The sequence below is a fragment of the Zingiber officinale genome, chromosome 3B (genome assembly GCF_018446385.1).
Source record: "Zingiber officinale cultivar Zhangliang chromosome 3B, Zo_v1.1, whole genome shotgun sequence".
In the NCBI taxonomy this organism is placed as follows: Eukaryota; Viridiplantae; Streptophyta; class Magnoliopsida; order Zingiberales; family Zingiberaceae; genus Zingiber; species Zingiber officinale.
Genome location: NC_055991.1, coordinates 118,005,106 through 118,019,300, shown reverse-complemented (window position 1 = coordinate 118,019,300; position 14,195 = coordinate 118,005,106). Strand labels below are relative to the sequence as shown.

The window sequence follows — 14,195 nt, the reverse complement described above, 5'->3', positions numbered from 1 at the left end:
AGAAATATTCTAGGATTTTTCTGGAATTTTTAGATATTTTTCCGGAATTTTCCGAGTAGCGGAAGTAGCAAAAAGAAATATAAGCGTAAAACGGCCTAGGCGGGGATTGAACCCGAGACCTATGGTTTAGAGGGACAATGTCATAACCAGTTGACCCAGCAGGGCTGTGCTGAAAGGGAAGGGGAACGATTATATTTAAGTTGGGTTTAGCCGAATTAACCACTTAATATAAATAGAAGGTTTAAGTGGGTTTGGTTTATTTTTGCTTGGTTCGGCAACCTTCTCCCTCTCCAAACCCTCAACGCCGACGCCACCCTCTCCTCTCCCTCACGCACGGCACACCAAGCCCCAAGGTCCCTAGGGCCATCTTCCGGCGACGACTCCTACACGAAAGAGGCTCTCCTCCGCGAGAGGAACGCGAAGACGTGAGCGGATCGTCGAGAGGACCACCTCCACCGGAGTTCTAGCGAATAGAATCGTAAGAAATTACGATTAGAAGGTAAGAAACCCCTCACCTGCAGTATAATAGTTTCCGCTTGAGTTTTTATGCTCTAGTTAGGATGTATGCAGATTTTTATCGATACCTAGGGTGTATTTAGCTCTCTTCGCCAATTAGGGATTAGTTTAGCGCTTTTAGATGGGCCGAATACGTCTATTCTCCTTCAGTTGGGGATCATAGACGCTGTTGGGTGCCTAGAAGCGATTCCCTAATGGAGAGGAGGGTTTAGGCACACCAAGTGTTCGATAAAATGATTAGATCAGCTAAAATGCAACTTAGGCATTTTAACAGCTTAGATAAATGCATTAGAAGCATTTAAACCAGTAAAATAGTTATTTCAGCTTATATGGATTAGATATCCAATGGGTGGGCTCCCATAGTCGCCTCTAGGTTCAGATAACCTAGTCCTAGGTTCAGATAACCTAGTTTCAGCAAAACAGCATTAGCTATTCAGTATTTTATTTTCAGTGGCACTGTACTGGATCAGATATCCTAGTAAGGTTCAGATAACCTAGTCGCTAGGTTTAGATAACCTAGTAGACCCTACTAAATTCGGGACTTGCAAACCCGGGTCTAGTTAGGGATGCGCGCACAGCAAGTACAGTTGCCGGGCCCAACAGTATGTTTATTATGTTCACTTATTATGTATTAGTTTTCAAAACTCAAAAACAGTTATGCTAGTTGAGTTTGATTGCAGCTTCAGTTTAGATAGTTTAGCTCAGCATGTTGTTTCAGTGCAGTTTCGATGCTAGTTTTAAGTTCAGTTTATATGTTCAGTATTAGATATGCCATGCTTGTATGATACCATGCCATGCCATGCTTGCATCTTCAGTATGTTTTTTTTTCAAAAGCATGATTTACAAGCATATTTGCATCGTATGCATGATTTAGTGAGGTAGATGGTTTCTTACTAAGCTCTTAGCTTACAGATACTATTTTCCTTATACTGCAGATACAGGTAAAAGGAAAATGGACTAGCAGTGAAGGCTGGAGGTCAATGCGAAGGTGGTGTGTGTGGCAGGAACTGGAATCAAAGGTCCTTAGGGAACTTAGCAATTGAACTTTAGCACTTTGTGGTTTAGTTCTCATTTCAAGTATTTTAAACCTTAGAATATTTAAACCCTACAAGATGGTTATAAACTGCTGTTAACCTTGTTAGAATGTTCCTACATGTTACTAAAATAGCTTATCAGGTATTAGATAGTTGTATGGGGTATTTTGGCACGCCAGAGTGCTGAAATCAGAATTCCCGGCCGAAATCAGACACTGATCGGTCTCCAGACCGATCAGTGCCTGAGCAGTGCCACTGGATCGGTCGGCCGACCGATCCAGTGAGATACAGTAGCATACTGTATCCTCCTGGATCGGTCAGCCGACCGATCCAGCTATACCTGGATCGGTCAGCCGACCGATCCAGCTATACCTGGATCGGTCTGCCGACCGATCCAGCCTCTACTGGATCGGTCCCCAGACCGATCCAGCCAGTGTTCGCGTGGGGCTCAATGGATCGTTCCACGGACCGATCCAAAGCTCCAATTTCGCCTCCTCAGCCTAGCTATGAACATCTAGAAGGTAGTGGGACGTGGAATCTCACTCTCACAGAGTTAACAGAGGCAACCCCAATAGTTTAGTAAAAGAAAAATTTTATTCAGCCCAGTTTTCCGCATTAGTAATTTAGCTACAGTAGTATAGCTTAGCGTAACTGTAGCGGTTCGCCTTACAGCCTAGTACCCAGAAGGCGGGTCGTTACAGAGTGGTATCAGAGCCAGGTTCCATACTTCCTACACACACATCAGCATTGTACCTGCAGCTTCCAAGTAAGAATACCTCTACTCTCTATATGTTCCTTGCTTTCTTATTTCAGTTCATGTTTATATATACCTGAAGCATGCTAGTATATGATAGTTTTTAGACATGATATCAGTAGTTGTGAAACTATGAATGCTTTAGTTATGTATGTTCTCTATGTCATTAGAAATGGCACGAGGACGCCCAGCTAAGCGGGCACCAGCTACTGAGCCCCAGCAGGAGGCAGGCAGTTCAGTGCCCCCTCCAGATCTTGCAGCGTTGGTGGCTCAGTTACAGCAGCAGCTAGCTGAACAGCAACAGGAAATAGCCACCTTAAAGGCTAACCAGCAGCATACTCCTACCGTCACCCCGGAACCGAACTTAGCAACCCCAGCATTTATAGAGGTTCCACCAGTTCAGCCAACAGCACCAATACCAGCACCAGTGGTCCCAGCAGCTGAGCTAAGGAAAGAAGCTTACCTAATCCAGTGGCAGAGAGTTAAGCCCGAGAATTTCTCAGGCACTAGCGAACCATGGGATGCTCAAGCATGGTTCAAAACACTGGAGAGGATAATGGAGCTTCTAGACTGGCCGGAACAGGAGAAGGTTAAATGTGCTTCCTTCTGCCTGACAGGGGACGCTAGCATATGGTGGGAGAGAGTTAGAGCGAAGCGCCCAGTGAATCAGATGTCATGGGCTGACTTCGAGAAAGAGTTCTTCGAGGAATTCTTTCACATGCGAGTTACAGACCGCCGCTACGACGAGTTCATTGAATTTCGCCAGGGCAACCTCTCAGTGGAGGAAGCCGTGAAGAAATTCAACAGGTTGGCTCGTTTATGCCCAGAGCTAGTCAGCACAGAGAAGGAGCGAATCCGGTTGATGCTCAAGATGCTGAGGCCAGAGATAGCAGTGAACGTGGCTGGTGGCGTACATAAGCCACAAACCACAGAGGAGTTAGTGAGCAGCGCCTTGACCACAGAACATTATCAGAACAGCATAAAGCAGCAGAAGCAGGTCTCCTCAGAGTCCAAAGGCCAAGGAAGCTCTCACACTCAAAAACAGCAAGGCCACAGCTCTAACTGGAAGGGGAACTCCAACAGCAAGCGCAAATCAGGGAGTGACTCAAAAGGAGGACCATCTAGCAAGCGACCCAGTTATCCAAAGTGTGCTACTTGTGGGAAATTCCACCCTGGGGTTTGCCGCAAGGGCACGCGAGGATGCTTTGAATGTGGACAAGAAGGGCACATGGCCAAGCAGTGCCCGAACAAGACTGGTCTTCCTCAGCCACAGCAGATTCAGCATGCAGGCCAGCCAGCGCAGTTATATCAGATGCAGTCTGCTCTAGAAGGTCCCCTTATCAGCCAGGGCAGATTAGAAGCCCCTCCAGCTATGGCGAACGCGAGGATCTACTCACTCACCAGAGAGGACGTAGCCAATGCCTCGACAGTCGTCACAGGTCAGATTAGCATTTTTCAGTATAGTGCTACTGTTTTATTTGATACTGGGGCAACCCATTCATACGTAGCCAGGGTGTTCTCCGAAAAATTAGAAATACCATCAGAATTACTCAGTGGTCAGTTCTTGACGACACTACCTTCAGGAGAAGTTATGGCATCCACGCACTGGCTCAGAGCAGTGCCAGTCATTATAGCAGACAGGGAACTCTTCTGTGATCTGATCCTGCTAGAAATGACTGACTACGACGTCATCCTGGGAATGGATACGGTGCTTCCATAGAGTGCCGTAAACAGAAAGTCGTGTTCCAACCCGAAGCAGAAGCACAGTTTGAATACCTCGGCGAACCGAAGAGAAAAGCCAGAAGATTTCTCTCAGCAATGAAGGCCCAGAAGTTGATGGATTCGGGATGTACGGGGTACCTAGCACATGTAGTCAGTACTAGTCAGGGCAAGGACCAACAGCTAGCAGAGGTCCAAGTCGTATGTGACTACCCAGCAGTCTTCCCTGAGGAATTACCAGGCTTAGCACCAGACAGGGAGATTGAATTTGAGATAGAGCTCTTCCCCGGTACTAATCCCATTTCCAAAGCGCCTTATCGCATGGCTCCAGCAGAACTGAAGGAACTTCAGGAGCAATTACAGGAGCTGCTCGACAAGGGTTTCATACGCCCGAGTCACTCACCATGGGGAGCGCCTGTGTTGTTCGTGAAGAAGAAGGATGGAAGCATGCGACTATGCATAGACTACAGATCACTGAACCAGGTCACAATCAAAAACAGGTATCCTCTTCCCAGAATAGATGACCTATTCGATCAGCTGAAGGGGGCATCAGTGTTCTCTAAGGTAGATCTCAGATCAGGTTATCATCAAGTAAAGGTTAAAGAAGGGGATATACCAAAGACAGCATTCAGAACCAGATACGGACACTACGAGTTCGTGGTCATGCCCTTTGGCGTGACCAATGCTCCAGCTACATTCATGGATCTCATGAACAGGGTATTCAGGGAGTATTTAGATAAGTTTGTTATTGTGTTTATCGATGACATTCTTATCTACTCAGGAACTCAGGAAGAACATGCAGAGCACCTGAAACTAGTATTGCAGACACTTCAGCAGAACCAGCTTTACGCCAAGTTCACGAAATGTGAATTTTGGCTAGATCAGGTGTCCTTTCTGGGTCACATCATCTCAAAGGATGGTATTATGATGGATCCCAGCAAGATAGAAGCAGTAAGTAACTGGAAGAGACCTAAGAACGCCAGCGAAATCAGGAGCTTTCTGGGATTAGCAGGATATTACCGGAAGTTTGTAGAGGACTTCTCCAGGATAGCCTCCCCACTGACAGCTCTTACCAGGAAGAACAGGAAATTTCAGTGGACAGAGGACTGTGAGAACAGCTTCAGCGAGCTAAAAAGGAGGTTGACCAGTGCTCCCGTTTTGGCTCTACCAGACGACACCAGCAGCTTTGACATCTATAGTGATGCCTCTAAGTTGGGACTAGGAGCAGTACTGATGCAAAACGGCAAGGTGATTGCCTATGCCTCCAGACAACTCAAGGATTATGAGAAGAATTACCCTACTCATGACCTTGAGCTTGCAGCAGTAGTGTTCGCTCTCAAAATTTGGAGACATTACTTATATGGAGCTCAGTGCAGAGTGTATACAGATCATCAGAGTCTGAAGTACTTCTTCACTCAGAAGGATCTGAATATGCGACAGCGCAGATGGCTTGAGCTGGTCAAGGACTACGATATAGACATCCTCTACCATCCAGGGAAAGCCAATAAGGTAGCAGACGCACTTAGCAGAAAATCCAGTGCTACCTTATTATCTCTTACAGCCATGTCGCCGCCCCTACAGAAGGAGATCGTGGATTTCGGTCTCGAGCTCATCGAGGGACAGCTCTCTACTATGACCTTAGAGTCTACCTTGCTTGGTGATATTCAGTCAGCTCAGGATCAGGACCCTGAGATTCAGAAAATCAAGCAAGGGCTAGCAGAATCAGAAAGTAGAGAATTCAGAGTGTCCGATAGCGGGGTGTTGTATTTTGGCGACAGACTCTGTGTTCCAGATCAGGAGGAGCTACGGAGACAGATTTTAGATGAGGCTCACAGGACTCCCTACGCGATGCATCCAGGCTCCACCAAAATGTATCAAGACCTGAAGAAGCGTTTTTGGTGGCCCGGGATGAAGCGAGACATCGCCAGATATGTTAGCATCTGCCTCACCTGTCAGAGGGTCAAGGCAGAACATCAGCGACGAGTTCTGCAGCCTATACAGATTCCAGAATGGAAGTGGGAGGATATCTCGATGGATTTCATAGTGGGACTACCCAGAACCACGAATGGTTTTGATGCCATCTGGGTAATAGTCGACAGGTTGACCAAATCAGCCCACTTTTTAGCTATCAAGATATCCTACTCCATGGAGAAGCTAGCTCAGTTGTATCTCCAGGAGATCGTCAGACTACATGGAGTCCCACGAACCATCATTTCAGACAGAGACAGCCGATTCACATCACACTTCTGGGAGTGTGTACAGTCAGCATTGGGTACAAAGCTAAAGTTCAGCACAGCATTCCATCCTCAGACAGATGGACAGACGGAGCGAGTAAATCAGGTACTCGAAGATATGCTCCGAGCTTGTGCCCTAGACTTTAAGGGGAGTTGGTGCAAATATCTGAGTTTAGCAGAGTTTGCATACAACAACAGCTATCAGGCCACTATCGGCATGGCACCTTACGAGGCTCTCTATGGGCGGAGGTGTAGATCTCCAATCTGCTGGTATGAGAGTGGTGAACAGAAGGAACTAGAGCTTCAGACAGATCTAGTAGCAGATACCACAGCAGCTATACAGCAGATCCGCCAGAGGATAGAGACAGCTCAGAGCCGCCAGAAGAGCTATGCTGATACGCGGCGCAGACCCTTAGAGTTTTCAGTTGGGGATTCAGTGTTCCTCAGAGTAGCTCCCATGAGGGGAGTAATGCGTTTTGGGAAGAAGGGCAAGCTAGCTCCCAGATACGTGGGACCATACCTTATCACGAAGAGAGTGGGCAAAGTAGCATATGAGTTAGAGCTACCTCAGGAGATGTCAGCTGTCCACAATGTATTTCATGTCTCTATGCTGAAGAAGCATACCCCAGATGCCACCCAGGTGATTGAGCCCCAGTCGGTACAGATCCGCGAGGACCTCAGCTATGATAGTCGGCCTATTCAGATAATAGACCGAGCAGTTAAGAAATTGCGGAACAAGGAGGTACCATTAGTCAAAGTCATTTGGCACAGTCACACAGCAGATGAGGCAACTTGGGAGACAGAAGCCAGCATGAGACAGAAGTACCCAGAATTGTTCTAAGTTCGAGGACGAACTTTTTATAAGGTATGGGGGATTGTAACGCCCGAAAATTCTCAAAACTATTTTAGAAATATTCTAGGATTTTTCTGGAATTTTTAGATATTTTTCCGGAATTTTCCGAGTAGCGGAAGTAGCAAAAAGAAATATAAGCGTAAAACGGCCTAGGCGGGGATTGAACCCGAGACCTATGGTTTAGAGGGACAATGTCATAACCAGTTGACCCAGCAGGGCTGTGCTGAAAGGGAAGGGGAACGATTATATTTAAGTTGGGTTTAGCCGAATTAACCACTTAATATAAATAGAAGGTTTAAGTGGGTTTGGTTTATTTTTGCTTGGTTCGGCAACCTTCTCCCTCTCCAAACCCTCAACGCCGACGCCACCCTCTCCTCTCCCTCACGCACGGCACACCAAGCCCCAAGGTCCCTAGGGCCATCTTCCGGCGACGACTCCTACACGAAAGAGGCTCTCCTCCGCGAGAGGAACGCGAAGACGTGAGCGGATCGTCGAGAGGACCACCTCCACCGGAGTTCTAGCGAATAGAATCGTAAGAAATTACGATTAGAAGGTAAGAAACCCCTCACCTGCAGTATAATAGTTTCCGCTTGAGTTTTTATGCTCTAGTTAGGATGTATGCAGATTTTTATCGATACCTAGGGTGTATTTAGCTCTCTTCGCCAATTAGGGATTAGTTTAGCGCTTTTAGATGGGCCGAATACGTCTATTCTCCTTCAGTTGGGGATCATAGACGCTGTTGGGTGCCTAGAAGCGATTCCCTAATGGAGAGGAGGGTTTAGGCACACCAAGTGTTCGATAAAATGATTAGATCAGCTAAAATGCAACTTAGGCATTTTAACAGCTTAGATAAATGCATTAGAAGCATTTAAACCAGTAAAATAGTTATTTCAGCTTATATGGATTAGATATCCAATGGGTGGGCTCCCATAGTCGCCTCTAGGTTCAGATAACCTAGTCCTAGGTTCAGATAACCTAGTTTCAGCAAAACAGCATTAGCTATTCAGTATTTTATTTTCAGTGGCACTGTACTGGATCAGATATCCTAGTAAGGTTCAGATAACCTAGTCGCTAGGTTTAGATAACCTAGTAGACCCTACTAAATTCGGGACTTGCAAACCCGGGTCTAGTTAGGGATGCGCGCACCGCAAAGTATGTTTATTATGTTCACTTATTATGTATTAGTTTTCAAAACTCAAAAACAGTTATGCTAGTTGAGTTTGATTGCAGCTTCAGTTTAGATAGTTTAGCTCAGCATGTTGTTTCAGTGCAGTTTCGATGCTAGTTTTAAGTTCAGTTTATATGTTCAGTATTAGATATGCCATGCTTGTATGATACCATGCCATGCCATGCTTGCATCTTCAGTATGTTTTTTTTTCAAAAGCATGATTTACAAGCATATTTGCATCGTATGCATGATTTAGTGAGGTAGATGGTTTCTTACTAAGCTCTTAGCTTACAGATACTATTTTCCTTATACTGCAGATACAGGTAAAAGGAAAATGGACTAGCAGTGGAGGCTGGAGGTCAATGCGAAGGTGGTGTGTGTGGCAGGAACTGGAATCAAAGGTCCTTAGGGGACTTAGCAATTGAACTTTAGCACCTTGTGGTTTAGTTTCTCATTTCAAGTATTTCAAACCTTAGAATGTTTAAACCCTACAAGTCAATTATAAACTGCTGTTAACCTTGTTAGAATGTTTCTACATGTTATTTAAATAGCTTATCAGGTATTAGATAGTCGTATGGGGTATTTCGGCACGCCAGAGTGCTGAAATCAGAGTTCCAGAGGCGAAATCAGACTCTGATCGGTCTCCAGACCGATCAGAGGCTGAACTGTGCCACTGGATCGGTCTGCCGACCGATCCAGACGGATACAGTAGCATACTGTATCATCCTGGATCGGTCTGCCGACCGATCCAGCGCGATACAGTAGATCCAGGCATACCTGGATCGGTCTGCCGACCGATCCAGCCTCTACTGGATCGGTCCCCAGACCGATCCAGCCAGTGTTCGCGTGGGGCTCAATGGATCGTTCCACGGACCGATCCAAAGCTCCAATTTCGCCTCCTCAGCCTAGCTATGAACATCTAGAAGGTAGTGGGACGTGGAATCTCACTCTCACAGAGTTAACAGAGGCAACCCCAATAGTTTAGTAAAAGAAAAATTTTATTCAGCCCAGTTTTCCGCATTAGTAATTTAGCTACAGTAGTATAGCTTAGCGTAACTGTAGCGGTTCGCCTTACAGCCTAGTACCCAGAAGGCGGGTCGTTACATGTTTAATGAATGGAAAAGATCTAGATGAGATCATTTGTGTAATTCTTATGAATTATTAAATTTTTGTAAATGGACAAAGACCATAGTCCTTATTCTGTTTCTTTGAAGTTAGTACTTCCAAGTGGGATTATATTATAGAAATGAATTTTTAGACCAAGTGTCAGTGGATCAAAGTGGATGTTTACCACCAAAATGAATTTGTAACCAACTTTACTTTTATTAACATTTCATTAATTCAAATCAAATGTGGCATCTAGACTAGACAGACAAACTCCTAAACGCCCTACCAGATTGGTAATTTGTAACTTTGTACGTGCTATCTCAGTACTCAAGCAAGGGAGCTGATTTACAGATTTTTTAGCCTCATGGTTCTGCCTGATTACTTGATAAATTATGAACAAAGTTGGTTTACTTGGGTGGAATGATAGGAGCGAAAGGGGGGAGGAATGTATATAAAAGCAGTACCAATATTATTTCTATTTTCCATTCATTAGTAGAAAGTAGATCATCAATCATTTCTGTAATCTTTTCTCAATAGAAGGCCGGTTGCTATTTCTCTTTATTTGAGCTATTGATTTTTTGTGATATAGGTGAACATGACTTCTAATCCTTCAGGCGAATCTTACAACCCAAAAAGATCAGGAAAAAACAAACATCAATGGTCTACTATAGAAGATGTTGCACTTATTGAAGCATTGATGCAATTAAATAATGCTGGAGATCTTAGAAACAAGAATGAGAAAGGTTTTAGGCCAGGACATGGACTAAAGCTACAATAAATGCTTGAGGTTAGCTTGCCTGGACATGGAATTAAGGCAAAACCACACATTGAATCAAGGTTAAGAACTTTCCAGAAGCTGCACAATGTTGTGCATGACATGTTGTATGGAGTTGGTAGCAGCGGTTTTGGTTGGGACTCAGAAAAAAAACTTATTACGGCTGAGAATTCCGTGTGGGATGAATATATTAAGGTAATTTAGTTTATTATTAAAATGGTTTATTTTTATTTTACTTTGTTTAGTTAGTAATATAAATTTTATTTTATAGACTCATGGAGATGCAGAACAATTTAGATACAAGTCATTAGCTTACTATGAGGAACTTTCTGTCATTTTTGGTGGAGACCGTGCATCTGGGAAAGATGCTCAAGTTCCTGTTGATATTGTGGAAGAAATAGACAAAGTTACAGTTGATAATGATAAAAGTATAGGCGTTGATGGGGATTATGCTTCATATGGCCAAGATTTCATAATTGGATCAAACGAAGAGAAATCTAAGCCAAAAAGGAGAAAGACCGAGAGCATTAAAGATTTGTCTCATGTTATTAGAGAGGCGACAACTATTCTTGGGGAAGAACTTAACAATGCAAGTAACCGATTAAGTAAAGCATTGGAATATGATGAAGGCACTGAAAAAAGAATGAAAATCAATGAGATTTTAACAAAGTTACCTGGGCTTAGCATGTTGGAGCGACACAAAGCGACAAGAAAAATTGGTTGTGATCGTGAGATTATAGATATTTTCTTCACCATACTAGATGATGAGAAAGAAGTTTTTGTGAAAGCATTATTGAAAGGAGATATTTGAGGCGTAGACTTGTAGGTTTTGTTGTAATTTCTTTGGACAAGTTAAACTTGTAATTTCCTAGAGAATTTGGTGGCTAAACTTTGTTTTTAATGCAAACTTAGTGGTTAACTTTGTTCGGTTTATTAAAATTTGTTTTGATTTATTTTAGTTTGGTTTTGTTCCTGTGATTAAATTTAGTTTGATTTAATTTGATCTTGTTTAAAAAATATATATGTGTTCATTCTTGGAATTCATTATATAGGCGAATTTTGTGGCATCTCCAAATTGTACTAGGCCAAAATCTCAGATGTGGGTGGTTTCATCTAAAATGTGAATTCTTGATGGTGATTGTCATTCATTTTACCTTGAGCAAAAGCTTGGCTGGAAGGATAATCCAAGTATAGATGTTGTGTGTTCTTAGTTGATTCAGTTTTCGAGTTCCTATGATAAACTAAAACTTTTGCCAGAGAATGAGCTATCAATTGATGCTGTGCTAGCAAGAGAAATCCTGTCTATGTATTCATATTTACAGGAATTTGTTGGCTCCCATAAATTTCATGTTCTTAAAGAATACTTGGATGATGTTCCTTGGGTTTATATAGGCGACAATTTTGTATCTCCCATGGTGCTTGAATTTGACTCTCCTGTGAAGTACCACCCTTATCTTTATGTTGTTCCCTGTGAGTTATCTAAATTTAAATCTTTACTTTCTGGATTAGGTGTCAAGTTAACTTTTGATGCAACTGATTATGTGCATGTACTGCAACGCCTGCAACATGATGTCAAAGAAGAACCATTATCTGCTGAACAGTTAGGGTTTGTTCGTCGTGTTTTGGAAGCTTTTTCTGATTGTTTTACTGAGAAGCATGTACCTGATGTGTTAATAAACTCACTTCTCATTCCTGATTCATTGGGGATACTGATGCCTGCTTTAGCTCTTGTCTACAATGATGCAGCATGGATGAAGAACATTTCCCCTGGTGAGAAGCATCTTGTGCATCCAAGTATCAATGATGATCTTGCCAAAATCCTTGGTGTTCAATCACTACGGAACTTGTCATTAGTTGATGAGCAGACAACTAGGGACCTGCCATGCATTGATTATGCTAGCATCTGCGAGCTGTTGGCATTTATGGTGAAAGTGACTTTGTACATCTTTTAGAGTTGGCTGACAAATGCAAAGCAAAGAAATTGCACCAGATATATGACAAACGGGAACATCCTCGACAATCTTTGCTCCAACAGAATTTAGGTAAAAATAGCTTTGGGCATAGTTTTGATCTCATCTTGTTGATGGTTAATGCTGTTTATTTATTAGTGTAAAGATACTGAAGAAGGCAATTTTTTGACTGGCTAGACATGAGTGTTTTCCTAATTGATTTTGATCTTTTATATTTTAGGTGACTTCCAGGCTGCTTCTTTGACAGTTGTTTTTGAAGGAACAACGTTAAGCATGGAAGAAGTATGCAGTCTGCACCTGCCTCCACCATGGAAAGTTCAAGGCAGTGCTCTTTACTATGGGCTGGGAATGATTAGTGGATACTTCCTCTGTGACCTCATGACTATTGTTTCTGGAGGTTATTTTTACATTTTTGATCCTCTTGGCTTGGCTCTATCTGCACACTCAAATGGTGCCCCTTCTGCAAGATTATTTTCTCTAATAGGTTTGACACTGCCTCTTATGTCTTTGCATGCAATTCAATTGCTTTATCTCACATGTTTGACAAGTCAAACAAATCCACATGAAAAATCACTTTGCCCATGATTTTTTTTGTAGCACTTATGTCTTACTAATTTCTAGAAGGGTCAAAATATTTAATCTTTTGCTTCGTTGTTGATGCTCTTTAGCTACCTTATGTAGAGTTGTATGCTTCTGATTGTCAGATTCCAAATGGAAAAACAAAGAATGATTCACTTAGATGTTAGATCCTTCTTGACACTTATCTCGGGAAGTTCGGTTTATTAAAATTTGATTTGATTTACTTTAGTTTAGTTTTGTTCCTATGATTAAATTTAGTTTGATTTAATTTGATCTTGTTTAAAAAATATATACGTGCTCATTCTTGGAATTCATTATTTGTATAGGTAGCAGAATTATGCTATCCTTGCTAGTTTTGTTGTTTCTTGTTAAATCAAATAGTTCATTGACTTGCGCTCTGGTTTATTCTTTCAGTGTTAGTTACTTGGCCATGCTGCTCTAGATTTTGAAAAGGTGGTGCAGGATCATGTATATGATTATGATATTTTGCAAGGTGAACTGCTTTTGATGCCATTGCTTTCTCACTAGGAGCTCCTTTGCAGGGAAGTTAGCAGCCCGTGCATGCATCCAAGTAACGTAAATATGATAAGGTTATTTTTGTGTTCCTCACTATCATGGGAGATATTACTTGTCTGACCACAAAATTTTGTATTAATACAAAATTGGGAGATATGTTCCTCACTATCAATTGAGAGGAAGAATAAAATTATTTAAATTCTATTATAAGGTTATTTTTGTCATTTTACAATAATATGAATTACATTCATTATCAAAAATAATGTACACTAAACAAAGGAATGTAATCACCCTTGTAATCAAAGATTACATTCATAGTATCACCAAACATAGTAATGTAATCCTGATTATATTATATTACATTACAAATTTGATTACATTATAAGTTGGATTACATTATGTCCTACCAAACGTAGCCTAAAAAAATCACATTTTGCACCCAATCATCCAACTGATGATGATGATGATGATGATGATGATAATAATAATAATAATAATAATAATAATAATCTTAAGTTAATTTTAATCAATTAAAATTTATTATATTTGATATCACAATCAAAATCGACATGAATCAAATAGTAAAAATACTATTTTCAAATATATTATATTCATTACTATGATTATAATTGTATGCCATATTTAATCTTTCCATTCTTGTTTGGACAATTTATATAAATAAGTCTATTGGATTTAGAGCATTCACATCAGATACCCTATTCAAAAATTTTACCCTAAATTTTAGATAAGATAGTTAAAAACACTTTGCATCAGCTACCCTATCTATTGCATAAATTTTGCATTTATGAACAGTACTTCTCTAAATTTAGAGAATGAATTCCATTCTCTAAACATTATAGAGGAGAGAAAATAAATAGGGAAGCTGGTATATGATGTATTAAAAAGTGGATTTCCAAATTTAATAAACTAACTTTTGTTGGGGTAATTTCCTTTGGTCAAGTTTGACCAG

General features: G+C 41.8%; 2 protein-coding genes and 1 long non-coding RNA gene across 3 annotated transcripts; all 3 read left to right on the top strand.

Annotated features, from left to right (window-relative positions):
- The first annotated feature begins 445 nt into the window (after positions 1–445).
- Positions 446–4,076, top strand: LOC122055159. Its single transcript, XM_042616541.1, has 3 exons — positions 446–499; positions 2,475–3,177; positions 4,064–4,076. The coding sequence occupies exons 2-3, from the start codon at positions 2,477–2,479 to the stop codon at positions 4,074–4,076; spliced, it is 714 nt and encodes a 237-aa protein (XP_042472475.1). The 5' UTR covers positions 446–499; positions 2,475–2,476.
- A 6,087-nt stretch (positions 4,077–10,163) lies between these two features.
- LOC122055158 lies at positions 10,164–10,971 on the top strand. Its single transcript, XM_042616540.1, has 2 exons — positions 10,164–10,355; positions 10,432–10,971. The coding sequence occupies exons 1-2, from the start codon at positions 10,164–10,166 to the stop codon at positions 10,969–10,971; spliced, it is 732 nt and encodes a 243-aa protein (XP_042472474.1).
- Positions 10,972–11,583: 612 nt separating this feature from the next.
- LOC121968552 lies at positions 11,584–13,368 on the top strand. The gene is made up of 3 exons (XR_006108211.1): positions 11,584–12,202; positions 12,351–12,614; positions 13,124–13,368. It is a non-coding gene; the product is annotated as an uncharacterized LOC121968552 (long non-coding RNA).
- The last annotated feature ends 827 nt before the right edge of the window (positions 13,369–14,195 follow it).